Source organism: Lissotriton vulgaris, chromosome 7 (genome assembly GCF_964263255.1).
Source record: "Lissotriton vulgaris chromosome 7, aLisVul1.2, whole genome shotgun sequence".
In the NCBI taxonomy this organism is placed as follows: Eukaryota; Metazoa; Chordata; class Amphibia; order Caudata; family Salamandridae; genus Lissotriton; species Lissotriton vulgaris.
The window spans coordinates 21,793,185-21,809,421 of NC_141695.1; the positions used below are offsets into that span (position 1 = coordinate 21,793,185).

A 16,237-nucleotide genomic window follows, 5' to 3' on the forward strand; every position below is an offset into this window, starting at 1 on the left:
CACAAAGACCCAGGGCTTCGATCTCTTATGACGCCACTCACCATGAGAGGTTGCCGGAGACAGGGAACGCTGTGGTTGACCACATGGAGAAGAGCGGCGCTCACAGGAACGACCCCTGGATCGGGAGGATTACCAACATCGCGAGGAGATGGAGGTCTGCGACAACTGCGCTGACAGAAGTTTCATACGCTGCTCCAACAGAGCCTTCTGCTTCAATCGCTGGCAGGGCTCACACTTATCAGCTTTGTGGTGCTCGCCCATGCACAACATACAGATAGAATGTGGGTCAGTACCTGACATTTGGCGAGCACAGGACTTAAACCTAGAGGGCATAGGAATTTAGCACATTGTTTCAGACGAGAAAAGCTCATCACAGTAGGCTGAAAACGGCTAGTTACACTACTTTGGATCCAGGTGCAGTGCGGAAAAAGAAGAAACTGACATCAGCGCACTTCAGGGGATTTATATGGCTCCACTGATGTCATATCCGGAGCTGATATCGTATGGAGCAATGCGGTGCCGCCCACCTGTGCACAGAGATACTGCTGAGAAGAAAAAAATATATATATATTTCCGGATCCATTATGAAGCCTTGGGAGAATTCACAAGTTAAGGAATCTGCGGCTAGATATCTCTATCAGATATGATCTGTCATGGTCAGTTTGGTGTCAAGTGTAATTCCTAGAGATTTACCAGGGTCAACTATGGATATCTTTCAGTTAAGAACGTCAATCGAGTTTAGCCATTCTTGCATCTGTGGGGACTGTTCTGTCTTTGATATGAGGAGAATTTCAGTATTATCTTGGGTGAGTTTTAGGTGGCTGCGGGCTAGCCAGTGTTGGACTTCTTTAAGGATAGCATTTAACTGGTGTATGTTGTCAAGTGAGGAGATTTCCATGTAGAGCTGGGTGTCATCTGTGTATAGATAGAAGGGGATGATTGCTTAGTTGAGAATGACTGTGAGGGGCTCCATGTAGATATTGAACAGTGTGGGCGAGAGGACCGAGCCTTGGGGGACACCCTGGGGGATTGCTGTTGTGTCCGAGGTCAGGTTTTCATTTTATGTGTTGAGATCGGTTTTATTGAAAAGATGTGAACCAGTGTAAGACCACCCCTTCCGATCCAAACCTTTTTTGGAGGGACGGCAAAAGAAGCTTGTGGTCGACCATGTTGAAGGCCATGAAAGGTCTAGAAGTATGAGCAGGCAGCATATGTCAGTATCCAAGGAGTTTGTGGAGGTCATCTACAATGTTCAGAATAGCTGATTCTGTGCTGTAACCTTTTCTGAAGCACGATTTATGAGGATACAGGAGATTTTTGCTGTCAATGTGTTGGATTAGTTGAGAGAGAACGCACCTCTGACGAACTGCTACCTCATCAAACAGAAACACAGGACACTGTAGCAGAACAGTTTCCCCCTTACCTATCTCCGTGTCTTCTCCTCTATTTTCAGACGACTGCGGCTCAGGATGCAGACTGTTCCCTTAAGGGACTCGCGCTGTGGGATCCATCCCCCGATCATGTGACTAGGCCATGTGACCCAGTCAGCTCAAAGCGGAAGAAGCAGGTCGTGGCTGGAGTTCGTCTGGAGCGGCGAGAATGGAAGAAGGTGACCCAAAGAAAGAAGCAAGGACTATCCAGACATTCTTTATATCGCCAGGATTACAAGGAATGACCGTACCCCGAGGCGAGGAGACAAAGACGCCGGAACGGGAACAATGGAGAACCTTGGACGGGGACAAACCAGGGAAGGAGCCAGACCCTATTTGGCATGTGGGGACGCCAGCCGCGTCCCAGGAGGGACATGGCTACACAAGGTATGGGCCGGCTGGAGACCGTATTAGGGAAGGGGGCCGAAGCTGCCAAGGAGGGGGCGGGTGGAGGGAGTTGAGCGCTTACTCTATTTGGCTTAAACTATGCGTAATCGCTGTTGCAGTGAGGAATAGCCGAGAGCACTGGTGCTGGTATCAGTTGTCATCTCCCTTCACTCCTTTTTCCTGATCACGACTTAGGACTACAGAGCCACGTCCTTACAGAAATTATTTTATTTTTTTCTTCTTATGTTTGGCCGCTCACATCCTGGTGGGACCCCCTACGAATACGAGATGAAAACGAACGCCCAAAATCACCGCTTTCTGACGCAAGAAGAGAGAAGACGCTGCCTGCCCCTAAATTGACCTAGAAGAAACCCATAGAAGTTAACCTGTATACTATACTCCATCAAAAACAGTGTCTTGTTAATAAAACAACCAAAACTTGATAATCCTGTCCCTGTTTGCTTCTCCACCATGCCACATCATCTCTCTAGAGTTTTGGCTAGGAAGGGGAGATTGGAGACAGGTCTGAAGTTCTTGAGGTAGTTTGGGTCTGCACCTTGTTTTTTGAGCAGTGGTGTGACTTGACCAAGTTTGAGGCAGTCTGGCATCACTCCAGTCGTGAGGAAGCTATTTATAATCTTTTTGCCAGGGATGCTGGGAGGGGTTCCGCAAGGTGGGGGAAGGGATTAGGATGGGTCAACAGAGCAAGTATCTCCACCTTCGAGAGTGGGTTGAATAACTTCCAGCTTCTAGGAGATGTGTGAGGCCCTTGGAGAAGGTTGCACCTGTTAATGTCCTGAAGAGTGATCTTTGGTAGTGAGGCCGTGACGTGAGAAGGGAGGTTGTTATTTTCCTTTCTGGAAGGGGGTTCGCTTTGGGTGACTGGTTGTTATCTTCAAGGAACAGCTCGATCTTTGTGATTTTGTCATCCAAGAAATCAGCGAAGTTGTCACATCATTCTTCGGAGATTTGAGTTTTTTGGGGGAAGGCGTAGAGGTTTGTTGTTTGATGAGATGAAAAAGGTATTTGGGGCGGTTTGTGGCTTTGTTTAGAGCATTGCGGAAGAAGGTGGCTTTTTCAACCATGATGTGTTTTTTGTACTTTCTACATTCACTTATGAGTTGTTCCAGGTGGACTGTGGATGGAGTGGTACACCAGAGTCTTTCTTCCGCTCTAAGTTTTTTTCTTTCAGTATTCAGGTCTTTATTATACCATGATCTTGAGGGTGTGTTTATCACTCTCTTCAGCTTCAGTGGGGCTACTTTGTCCAATATGGAGGACATCGTTGAGTTGTAATGGGTGGTGAGTTAGAATGTTAAGAGCTTATCTGATGAGGGGTGTTGTAGTGATCTCACTCTATCTACTAGGTCCGCAAGGGGGATTTGCCTTATGTTTTGGCCCACCACAGAGGTGTGGGCTTTGGGCGGTGGCAAGTATTGTTGATGTGAAACAGAATGATGTGGTGATCCGACCAGTCAACAGGGAGGATGTTGTCAACAGTAAGTTTTTCTTCCTGAGCTATGTTAGCATCTAGGGTAGATCCTTTGTTGTGGGTTTGACCTTTGCAAAGCTGGGAGGAATTGTTACTGAGTAAAATGTCCTTTAAGGATTGGATTAGTTTATTGTTTTCATGATTCCAGTGAAGTCTGAGGTCCCCTAGAATGATGTTGTTGGCGTGAGAAAGTGAGCAGCGTGTGATCAGATCTGCTAGCTGTTCGCCAAAGCAGCATACGTTACCTGGTGGTGGTAGAGTGGGTGACAGTTTATAGTCATGTTGTCTTTTATTCTTATGGTGGTGCTGAGATCTTCAAATGTGTTGTAGGTGAGGGTGTCTGTTTCACCAACGTTGATATTGTTCTTGTGGATAATGGCGATCCCTCCACTGTGTCTTTCTTGATGATTAATAACCCCAGGGGGACTCCAATGTCAATAATCAGTAAAAGTATTAATTGCTATGTCAATGTCATAGTTCAGGATGGTTTCTACTATTTCTTTTGCATGTTTAGTTGCAAATCTGCAGTTTATGAGCATGCATTTGGTTTCTTTGCAATTCTTGGGGGAAGGAAGTGAAGGATGTTGATGAGGTGTGTTGGTGGCCTGGTCATTTTCATTGTTGTGGGGTTTCTTTTCTTTCTAGCCCTGTGATAACCTGGATCTTAGAGGAGGTGTTTAATCTAGGAGGTTCCAGGATATACAATTTAGCTAGCCCCTACACCTCGATCAGGGAAATTGAGGCATTCATTCTTAGAAGCCTCTGAGCTTTGTTTTGAGAGGTTTTGTGATCCAGACGTGTGACTGTTTCTTTATACTTATTAGGAGTATCTACTGCTACGTGAAGAGGGGTGAGGGAGATGGGCAGGATTCAGAGGGAGTTTTTGGTTCATTTTGATATTGTTGACGCCCTGTATTACTTTCTCTAGTTTGTTTTCCAGATGAGTGAGATGCTCATTTAGTTTGTGCCAGTGCATTTGAGTAAATAGGGAGGGCTTGCAGGTGTTTCACATCAGCATCTGTGTGGCAGGGCGGTACAGAGTTTTCTACTGTTTGTAGGTGGCAGTGAGATTCAAGATGTTAGTGGGGGTGTAATCAGAGAGGTCACTATGTACTTTATTGTTAGTGGAGTGTCTGTTGGGAGAATTGTGAAGGATCTTTGAGATGGTTATTTCAGTGTATTGGTGATTGTAGAGGGTAGGTAGCGGGAGTAGGGGGCAAGAGCAGCTTGGACGACGTCCCTAGAGAACAGTATGGGAGAGGAAGAGGGTGTGGTTTGCTATGGGGAGGATTGGACAGAGGATATGTTGGGATGGGGGTGGCGGTGATAGTTATATTCTGAGCTGAGCTGGTATTCTGGGCTGGGCTAGTAGGTGTGTTGGTCAGTGAGCAGACCAAGTTATGTGAGCGAGTGGTGGTGGTGCGTGCCAGTAGGCTCTCAGGCACACCATGTTTGGTATGGGTTGGAGTGAGGGCAAGGTGAGTTGGGAGGGAGGGATTTGAGTTGGTGTTGGGACTCTTGCATGTATCATTATGTGCAGTGTCCTTAGGAGGAGAGTGACCAGGGGGGTTAGGAGTTTGAGACAGTAAAATGTCATTCTTTAAAGTAGGGAAAATGGATTTAAAAGTGCGTAGGTTGACATCACTGGCTTGTATCATGATAGTTCCATTTCGAAGGTGGTTGTAGTAGCATTACCTTTGAACGTAGGTGAGTTTGAAATTGTCATTTTCAGTCTGTTAAAGATGTTGATGGTTTATGTGAAGGTGTTTTTATGATAGTATTCCATTTAGCAGGACATGTAGTGTAAAAGATGAGATCCCTTCTCTTTATGCCTTTGGATGCATTGTAGTAGAGATCTGCAATTAGTAATTTGGGGTGTTGTTTAATCAAATTATGTTTGAACTTCTTAGCCGCTGGGGTGGAGAAATTGGGGGATAGTGATGGAGAAGGAGTTTGGACCATGAGGATTTGGGGGTGGTGAGGGGGAGGGGGTTAGTGCAGGGAAGGCATTCAATGTGAAGTCTGCATCATATATCCTTCAGGATGGAGCTTGTAGTTTGGTATGAGTAGAGTCGGATTTCCTAGCTTCTCTCTTATGTGTGTCCGAAGATTAAGTGTGGATGGTGACACACAACCTTCAAATGGCTCTGCTGAGAAGGCTACTCTAAAAGAGGGAAGTGAACAAAGTTCTTTGGTACTGTCTTTTAGTGTCATTGGGGTGTGGAGTTGCAATAGTAGTGTAGTTAGGTAGAGTTGAACTAGCGCCGGCCTATTCCAGGATGGCTTCTGAGCTGGTGGTGAGTGGGGAGCCTGGGTTCAAGAAGTCCCCTTTCCATTCCTGTAGTATGCTGAGAGGTCAGGGAGGGACTACATCCTCTTGCAAGCTCTTTTTATTCAGTTTGTCTGGGATGAGACCCCATTCCAAAATGGCCACCACACTGCTGTATATTAAAGGGGCAGGGATCATGCAGTACGTTTTTATTGGAATGTAGTGGTGGAGGAGCCAAGGAGGTCAAGGAGGGACTACAATCTGTTTCCTTTGTCTGGGAGACGAGAAGCATCCAGGTCTCCCTGGTCCTTTTTTGTCTGTCGATGAGTGATAGGCAGGACCCGGGTTTGATGTTGGGGAAAGGGGGTTGGGGTCTCCAAAATGGAGGCCCGGGTTTCCCAGTATGATCACGCACACTGAGGAAGAAGTGGACTCCCCCTCCCCCCAAAGGAGCAGTTCGTCCCAGCAGGGGAAAAGATGCTTCCCAGTGGAGGCACAGTGCAGGCAGGCAGAAGGACTGACCTACCGGTGCTCGGTGTGGTTTGTCTCTATGTGCAGTGGCAATTGGTTGTTCAGGCCATGTTGTGGGTTCAGATATGTCAACAGGGCACGGCAGGAATCACTGCAAAAGAACCTGGTGCAATGGGGGACCATCAAAGCTAGGCAGGTGGAGGGTTACCAGGCCGTATTACGTGCCCCGAGATCCTGTGAAGACACAGTATCAAGCATTGCTGGTGAAACAGAAATTGTTACAAGGGGACTGGTGTAGCAGGGACTAGTCAGACGACACAGGTCGCGGGCTGCTGAGAGCAAAGGGGCAGCGGAGGCAGCGGGCATACCGCGAACACTGTTGCCACCTACTACCAAGTCATGGCCTTTCCTGGGGTCAAGGGGCATCTGGCTGGAAGAGGTCCTCGCAGGGCCACATCAGCGAGTTCCAGCAACTGCCCTGTGGTAAGACTGGCACCTCTGCTGACTGGTGACTAGAGACCAGGCTCATTGGGTGCACCAGGGCCAGCAGCCTCTATGGAGGTGGTGTGCAGGCAGTATTTCTCGGTCTCTCACAGTATCAAACTGGACAGGTAACTCACCATCATCAATAGTTACCAAGTTACTGTTCATTAGCTCGAATCCCACAAGGGGTCTCGATGGCAGAGCTTCAGGGAGGATTTACGCCAATGGCGATCCCCGGCCCTCAGGAAATATAAGGTGTCCTTCACATCAACATACATTTCAGGTCAAAATGTTTCAGCCTACTTGCACCCATACGGGTCAATGGCTTCTGTTAGGACCATTAGATTGGATGGATCCCTGTTTTGTGCCAGTTGGGACAGTATTCCCTGGCTTAGAACGGGTCTGGTATGTTGGAGAAGACACTGTTCTCCTCATATTGTGTTATCAGTAGGACCCCATTTGTTGTAGTGGGGAGGTGGACTGGCTGTCCTCTCTTAGTTCAGATTCTCCATACTGATTCAATCCCTCCCATCCTGAATATTCTATGGGTCCCCAGTGATGCGTCCAGCAGATCCCATCTGACTGACACAGAATTAAGTGGAAGGACCATTGTCTCTCACCTGTGCGCGGGTGTGGGGTGACCTCCTGATGATATGTTTGGCTGGTGCAGTAAGTCGGGGTTGCTGGAGGTGACAGTGCTAAAAGAAAGAAGAAAAGAATATAAGATAGTATCCGCTTGGGATTTTTCTATGTCTTTATGTACTTCTCATACAAAGCACTGATGCTCTGTGGACCAAAGGATGCTGGTCTGCAGGAAGCAAGAGCACCAAATTATGAGGGTAGATGATTCCCACCTGCAGACAGGACATATAAGTTACATATCATGGTGGCAGCAGGAAGCAAGAGCAGTGGTTTATATAGGGAGGAAGTGTGGACAGAAACCTGCAATACACTCCATTTTGAAGGAGTCTGATATGTTCCCAGCTGGTGATGGTATCCGAGGAAGTGCTGTGACCTAACCATTTAGTAAGCTGCTATTGTCATTATTTTCATGCACCTGGGACAGTCCATCCTGCCACCAGTGTGTAGTGACAGCACAATTCATACTCCCATCATGAGTGTGAGCGGCTGTTCTGGAAGTGCTGCCCTGACGCCTGTGTCTTAACGTGCCCACAGGAATATACAAAACTTCAGCCAGAGATAGCAGGTATGCCTATTACCTGATACTTTGCCACAGACGGTCCAGAAGACCTTACTACTGGTATCTAGGAACTGAATGGGGGATGTGTCTGTGTTGGTTTTTCCCTTGAACTTAATTGGGACAGAGCAGAGGACAATAGAGCATGTGACATGGAATCTTATGGTATTATTGGGGTATAAATGAAGGGTTAATGTGCTGTTGGTAGAGATGTACACTTATCCTCACGCTGTCTGGTTGCAATCAAAGTCATGTAGTTCAGAGAGATTAAAAGAGCCACTTTACAAATGTGTGTGTAATTTGTCACTCACAGTTTCAAGCCCCAGTTTTTGTAGCTCAGGGAATAATGAACTTGCTGAAGAGATAATGGAGGTCACCAGTTCCAACCTAGCACTCAAAATAAAATAGCTCATAAGCTTAAGGCCTCACAAAGTGGGGTTTGACTGCATGGGATGGTGGGTGCAGGGCCTGGCCGGAATATTTGCCTTCTAATATAATTCAATGTACCAATAAGGATTTCCAGTTTCATAATGATCTCCCCTTCAGTTAGAGTCTTTGCAAAATTGCCATGCCTAAAAGCCTACAGTGTAGTGTAGTTCCTATTTTCCCGATAGGTCCTGCGCATTGGAATACCATAAACAGCAGTGTAGACGTAGGACTGCGGTCTTCTAGGTCTCTACTGACTATGTTAGACTTGATTTAGGTTTGTGCCAGCTAGCTCAGAGGTCACTGGAAACTTTCTTGACTGAATAGGAAGTGATCAGCTTCCCTGGCTCAGACAAGAAGGGATTCAGCTTCCGACAACCGCATAAACATGACAACTTTGCTCCTCAGAAGAAGAGTCAATCTCTGGAGTCGTGTGAAATAATAGACAGCTATTTCACTCAGTCAGTTGTGCAGATTTACTTTCACCAGAGTGCAGAGAATGGAGAGACGGGCGTTTTCAATAAAAGATATTATTTATTGAGCAGTCTTCCTTCTCATGCAAGAGAAATGAATTGCCACAATTGCAAGACTTGTTATTATGAAAAGTGCGTACAGTGAAAGGAGTATTACGAAATAATACTGTAAAAGCATTGATATGGTTTCTTAGCCATAAGATAGTTAAAATGAATAAAATATATACATTCATATATACATTGGCTAACGACCTCAACTGGTGCTTCTAACTACGCCTACCCCGGTGTACCTGACCTAAGCCTAATACATGGGAGGGAGTAAGTAAGTAGCAATTTAAGTTAAGTTGGTTTTGCCAAGAGTTTGTTTCAAGAATTCTTTCTAATGGTTTAGTCAGCACTGTACCTCTGGAATAGAATGCAGGAGGTCTGGTATCTCCTTCTTAGGACCCGATATCCCAGTCACCCGCAAGGGTAGGCTGGAAACGCCGGAGCTGGATTTTCTCGGCAGGAGAAAAGACAGCGTCTTTCTCAGCGTGTCAAGGAGGAGGGGCAGCGTCCGTGGGCTTCTCGCATCTGCTGGGTTCTCTGCAAGGGGACAGCTGTTCTGCTCCAGTATTCACCACCACTGTGTGCTTGCTTAAGGCAACGTTGGTATATTTATACCTGAAAGGTGCCGAGTTTGACGTAAGCTTTTGGACATAAGACGTCAATAAAGATGTCACTAAGAACTGGTCGTTCTTACAGTGCTACCAGGAGTTCTATTACTAATCAAAACAAAGCAAGCGGGGCTTTCCCAGGTTGCTGGGGGTTTGGTATGTCGAAAGAACTCGGTGTGTTATCTAGGAATCTAAGGAAGTGGCTTCTGCTGTGTCATGGACTGTCATGGACTGCAGAGGCGAGTTACTGAAATATGGCTCTGATTCTTATGCCATTATAGGGATATGTATTGATTATAGCCGTATAGGGGCATGAGGTCACAATATTGATTGGGGTCCCAAATAAAACACATCACCCACTCCACAAATTTATGTCCATCAAATTACTAAAAACTAAAGCAATAAGAAGCACGTGTATTTCTACCCACCCCAAAATACATTTTGCATTTGAAATGGTGTACATGAAATACATGAAAATGAATAGGTACTGTACGTCATCAAGCATAGTAATCATTCAAAAAAATATTGCATATGTATTCAGTTGAACGATTTTGCGAAGAATTACACATGAAATGTCTCTAAATACAGAAAAGAAGGGTGAGACTATTTCATCACATAGTAAATACTATTGCATTAAAAATGTGCTAGAGGCCGAGTTTATATTTTGTCTCTAGATCTACTAAAAATAGAAGCTCTGTTCTTTATGAATAGTTCTACTTTAAGCGAAGTACGTGTGCCAGAAAAAAGGTAAATATTTTGGAAATTTTGAAAAAAAAGTTTTTTTCATGGTGAGCGGGGAAAAAAATAGTTCAAAACGCTTTTCAGTAGCTTTTGTTTATCAAAGCTGAAGGCCAAATTCAGAGTTCATGGGAAAGCTGTGTGCCGGATTGTTTCCCAAAAGTTATTGTTTCTGTTCAGGGGAGAACATCATTTCAGACAGGCTCGCAAAGAATTGGTCTACATATTCAGGTGACAGTTCGGCCAAGTTCGATAATGCTGTAACTTGGCAGTTGTGAGAATGATTGCTATCATCGATCTCAGGATCAGCAATGCTCACAGAAGGTCGTACCTGGGTGATGTTGCTTTCATTTGTAGCTTCACTGCCACCACCTAGTCGTAGCGCAGGAGTCTCAACGAATGCCGTCATCAGGATTGGTAACCGCTGGGGGCAACACGATGCGTGAGCCGTTACTGTACTTAGCAAAGTATCGACGTCCATTGGTATTGCTGATGGTAGTGCAAGACAGGTGTCTAACACGCATTCCTCTCCGCATAGCATACATCTAAGCACATGTAAGATGCAAGTCTGCCAAATAGGTCTGAATGAAAGAAACCAGGTCATATTCAGATCTCTTAGCCGGGCTATCCCAAGGACTTTAGTTATGCGGTCCTGGTAGCGTATTGCTAGGACCGTTTCTTCCATCCTTGCCGGAGTCATGTCTGCGTTTTGGTTTGCCATATCGGAGCAGGAGGGTAAAAAATAAAATACCTCCTACGAGTCCCAAAAGTAGTGGTAGGCCGCCAAAGATCGAATGGACAAAATTTGGAAAAATACCCAGGACTGCTTCAAATGGTGTTAACTGTCCCGAAAAAATTGTCTTAAATACACTCGAGATACCACTGGCATTCGACATATTTAGGATTTGGCTGAGCATTTCTGTGAAATGCACCGGGCAATTTGTTGATAAAAGTGTATGTATCTCTGCCGCCGTCCTTGCAACTTGGAGATCATACGTCTCTTTTGATGACGAGATGGGCACTGTTGTCTGCAAAAGCACATCTTCATTCTGCTTAAAGTATCAATTCGTATATTCAAAGTAGGCCAAATCGGAGCCACTGAGTCTCCAGGGCCACTCGGATACAATGCTTGCATACAGCAAGTGACCATGGAACTCACGCTTAAGAGATATGCTTTCCCTGGCACCAAGCCACAACAGCTGTGATCCGTTATTAGAAAGTAACTCCCGTTAGAAAGTTGCCTAAAGAATGGCTCTATTTGTGCTGCAGGTGTGCCATGCTGGTGGCATGAAAGGTTATTTGAAGTACCCTCACAGGCCCCATGTAAGTTAATACCTTGGCACAAAAGTATACTGCTTAGTGAATGTTTACACTCATTACCACTAAGAAATACATTTTTGTTGTTGTCACTATAACATGTGTGTGTATAAGGTAATTTCCATGATGACTTAATGTATCCTTCACCCAACTTTTCATACTGGCCTGCCGGTATATACTCAAGGCAATTTTTAAATTGGAAAGTTGTTATCGTAATTCTGATAATCCCGTGTATTATCCATTCAATGACAGGTCTTTCTGACATTGTCAATGGTAATCTCTCAAGTTTTTCGATGCTCAGGATTGTATAGTCTGCTCCTTTCTGTGCCAAACTGATTTGTTTATCAGTAAGGTTAAAGATGGAAAACAATGACATTGTGTTGATTAAACGCCATGGCACATAGCACGAACAGAGATTTTGCAACGTCCAGCCTAGCTGTACAATAGAACGTAATTGGGACTGGCCATGTTGTAACATTAGCAAGTCCTGGTCTATTATTTCAATCGCAGATGATACAATACTGTCCAGTGAATATATTCTGGAGGACAGAGTCATTAACCCATTTTCCACAACAGAAAGTGATTTTTCCAAATTAATACGATCAATTTCTCGTATTTTCTCGGCTGTTTCAATTTGAGTTTCTTTCCATGCCTCGTATGCAGTATATATGCTGTCCGCTATGAAACGTTTTTGACGCTGTTTGCGTAGTCCCATTATGAAATCGCGCGAATCAGCACCATCTTTAAGTAAAGACAAGTGTTGCTTAATTTGTGCCAGTGTGGATGTTTGTAGCCATTCAAGGCATAATTTCCCTACACTGTATGTTGTTACTATCCCTGGATGTTGTCTCTGGGAGTATCTCGGGTCTGGTCTGATCATTTTCAACCCCTGTAATTTGTTCAGGAATCTATCTTGACAGTTATCCGTGTCTGTTGGCCAGATTAACCACTTTTTCCAATCACAATGTGTTCTGTTTTCATTTAAAATTTGGGATACGTCTACTTCAATATCTGTGGTTGCATTATCAGGTATTGGCTTTGGAATAGACGGTTTGTTAAGGTCTTTAATTTTGGCTAGACCAAGACATGTTGTTTGTTGAATTGTGTCATTCAAGAACATTATTTGTTCTGGGATCATGCAGGCTCGAAATAATACTTCTAGGCCTTGTACCTGCCAATCCTTTGTACCCCAGATGGTTTTTGTTTCAATATTATTTTTCCAGAAATCAAAACCAAATGTAATCATTTTTTCATAAAATGCTTCTGAATATATCAATTTAGTATTTGTCAGCATGGTTTTTGTCCTTGTTTTATCCAACAGTTTATAATAAAATGTTTCTGCATTACTTATGTTAAACCCTGAGAAGTATTGGAATTTCTCATAGAATGTTTTTGAACTGATTTTAGGTGGAGTAGCACAATGTTCCCATTGGTTATATTTAAAAACATTTCTAGGTTGAGCAGATTTATGTAAATAGTGGTCTGCGTAATGTGTAAAACAGTACAACTGTTCATAATTAGATGAACCTTGTAAATAATCATGTTCTGTAAATTTTGCTGATAAATCTAAATCCGACATCATATCATTTATACATTTAAAGTCCCAATCATCAGAGAATGTACTTGGTTTTACAAAGTCACTTAATGAAACCTTAAATTGGTGAGGATATTTCAAGAGCTCGACCGGGCCATATATTTCATAGTCTGTCTTGTCCCAAACTAGCCCGCCTGGTATTGGAATGGCTGTGACATTTACTGATGATAGTTCTCTTTTCTCGATGTGAGATGATTTGTGAGGCTTCAGAACTAAGTTGATGTTCTGACTTGCTGTGTCCATTGAACTGTTATAAATGTTCCTAAAATTAAAACTAAAATTAGGCATAGTAGGAGTATAAGTACCCCTGATAAAATCCAATGCTCAATCAATGGTGCATTTAGATATGCTTCTGTGAGTTGATGAAAGAGTTCTGTTGCTTTTTCTTTAAAAGTCTTTGTTTCTGGCGTCACTTCAGGGTCGCTTTGATCTTCAGAAAAGTTGTCGAAATTGATGAAGTAGCCAGATGCAGTTCTGTCAATGGTTGGAATTGTTTTTCCCATTTGGCTTTCATTAGCACATTCTGATGCCACATCATTGTAGACTGGTGTTTCATGACGAACTGTTTCAATTTGCGTTTCAAGAGGCACAAGTTCCATGGCATTTCTACATAGTATTTTTTTATTCACTGCAGGTTTATCAAATGTGATTAGTCTTTCAGTTTGAACCTCTTGGATACTAGCAAATTTGGGTATTCTGTTACTTCTTGGGAGTCCACTGGGCCTGCTATTGATTATAGGCCACATGATTGTGGTTTTACCAGGTCGATTGATACAACTCTGTTCTCCTTTTTACCAGCAAGGGGCGGTAATACTACTGATCTTGTTCCTTTGATTGCTAAGATAGGTACTGCTTTTCTGTAAGGAGGCCCAAATTCCTTCTTCACCGCTATTTTCTCTCTGACCAGATCCCCAATCTTTGGAATCCAGACAGGTCTTGCTGGGACAGGTGGTGTGTCTTCAGTGGTTGTTGGCTGTTGTTTTAACTTTATGTTGCTCAGGGCTTTTCTTGTTTCATTTAAGTCCTGTAAAACAGCCAAACGATCTTTGATGTCAAAGTCTTTTTTCTTATCTTCTACCACTGAAGCAAGACTATCTAAGTCCTGAACATACATTCTAGTTCCGAACAATAGTTCGTACGGGCTGAAACCTTTTAGAGAATTTCTTGGCAAGTTGTTAAGACTACGTTGGACACTTATTAAATGCTTGACCCACCCATCACCCGAACCTAATACCTTTGCCGTTATAGATTGCTTTATGTCTCGTTTTTTTCTTTCCACTACCCCATTTCCCTCAGGATGGAAGGGACAAGAGAATCGCAATCCAATGCCCATGCTGGTCATGGCCTCCTTATAAGCTCGAGAGCTAAAAGCAGGACCCTGGTCAGAATGAAGCATGGCAATTGCGTATGTGCCGATAAAGACTCGCAAATCTTTTATACCAGTTCTGGCGTCAGCCGAGCGCTGGGGCCACATTTTTTAAGTGAATGTAGTCTTAAACAATTAATAGGACGCTGGATTGCATGTGTAGATAGCTCTATGCTACCTTCAGAAATGTCCATGGCATTACTCCGCTTGACTCGTTACTGCGGTCCCTGTCGCAGTCTGGACAGTTCTTTACAAATGTATAATGGTGCAGGCTCATCCCCGGCCACCAATATTCTGATTGTAATTCAGTCAGAGATTCCTTCATCTGTTTGTGCCTTGGACCTTCACCCATGTGTGCGTCTGCTATTAATAAGATTCTCTGATTCGTGTTTGGAATTACCCTATCCCCCACTCCAGGGATTCGAGCAAAAGGAACGGAGTTTGCATCAATTACGTATGTATAATTGAGTGGATTGTTCACAGGTAGTGCTGCACAGTTGCCTTTTGAAGACGATTTTACCGCCAGCATGGTTTCCCCGTCTATGTATTTTTCTGAACGCTTTTTTGTGGCTATGGAAGCCGGTTTAGTTGCTTCCGCTGTGGCTGAATTAGCCAATGAATTCCCTGCAACGTGAATGCCATCACGTTGATGACTCAGAGTGTGTATCACATGAGTCTTTTGTAGTTCTTTCTGAAAAAGAACTACTTGTTTTCAAAGCATTTTATGCTGGATTATGGCACCTGTGTCGTCTTTTTAATCATTTTGAACCCAGTTCTGCAAATCATTATTGTAAGAATTGACGCAAAAATGAGAATCGCACACGATTAGTGTCGGGAATTCACGTTCGGCATTTTCAAGCGCCATCTTTAAAGATCTAATTTCAGCTCGCTGAGCCGAACATTTTCTCAGTGATTCAGTTTTTGGTATTTTCGGTCTGAATTTACCGCAGAGCCAGCGACCTTTAACAATCGCGCAGGCTGCATCGTAGGATTTATCTTCTACATTGTAATGCTGTACAAATCTGTCTGTATAGATTATACCGGAGTACTGTTCTAGAGGGAGAATTTCGATTGGCAGAGGATATTCTTTTTCATATTTTAAATCATTCAGTTTTTTCATGTGCGGGGCGAAATAGTATTTCACGTCTTCTGCAGCAAGAGAATTTTCCCACTGTATCCATTTCGGATCTAGTGACACTGTAGGCAGGTTTACTGGTCTGAATAGTGCTTAGAAGGCTGATTCTGCTGTGAGAACAGTGATTCTTTTGCCTTGTGCTAGTGCTCGTTCTCTCGCTATAGCAGTTTGCACTGCCTTTACAGTATTTTCTGTGAGACTGAATGTTTTTTCTGCTTGTGTGTACAAATGTGATTTGTAAGCTATTGGTACCGTTTCTCCCTCATTAGAGGTCAGGTACGTGAATCCGCATCTTCCTGGGATGACCCGGATTACAAGGTTGCGTGTATTGTCATGTGTTTCTAATTTTGTTTTAGCTAACATGTCTGTTTGCAGTGATCTCAAAATTTCTGTATGTTTTTGAGTCCAGTTGATTGGTTTAAAATCAGGTTTTATTAATGCGTAGAGAGGTTTAATCCTCTCTGCATAGTTTAGAATGTAAGTTCTTCCGAAATTCAGGAAGCCTAGAATCGATTGTAAGTTCTTCAGAGTTTTTGGTGCTTGGAGTACAGCGCACTTCTCTAAGAAGTTGTCCGCTAGGCATTTTCCTCCACTTGATAATTCGTATCCTAGGAATAAGACTGTTAGATGGGCAATTCTCAATTTTTTGAAGTTGAATTTGTAACCCTCTGCTGCGAACCCAAGTATTATGGTGTTCACTCTTTTCAAGTGAGTATCCAAGTCGTCGTCTGTGAGATAGATGTCATCGACATAAGATAATGCCTCATCATCATATATTTGTAGTAACTCTGTTACTCTGGCT

At 43.7% G+C, this 16,237-nt stretch overlaps 1 protein-coding gene across 2 annotated transcripts in view; it reads right to left on the reverse strand.

Moving 5' to 3' along the window:
- SIRAL2 (SIR2 antiphage like 2) overlaps positions 1–16,237 on the reverse strand; it is a 748,558-nt gene that overhangs the window by 156,666 nt on the left and 575,655 nt on the right. Inside the window, exon 12 of one of the 2 annotated variants that reach the window (XM_086928445.1) lies at positions 7,153–7,230. The exons of the other annotated variant lie outside the window; for it this stretch is intronic. Coding sequence (XP_086784571.1) covers positions 7,153–7,230 — 78 coding nt within the window. The remainder of the gene's footprint in view (positions 1–7,152; positions 7,231–16,237) is intronic. 2 annotated transcript variants of the gene reach the window in all.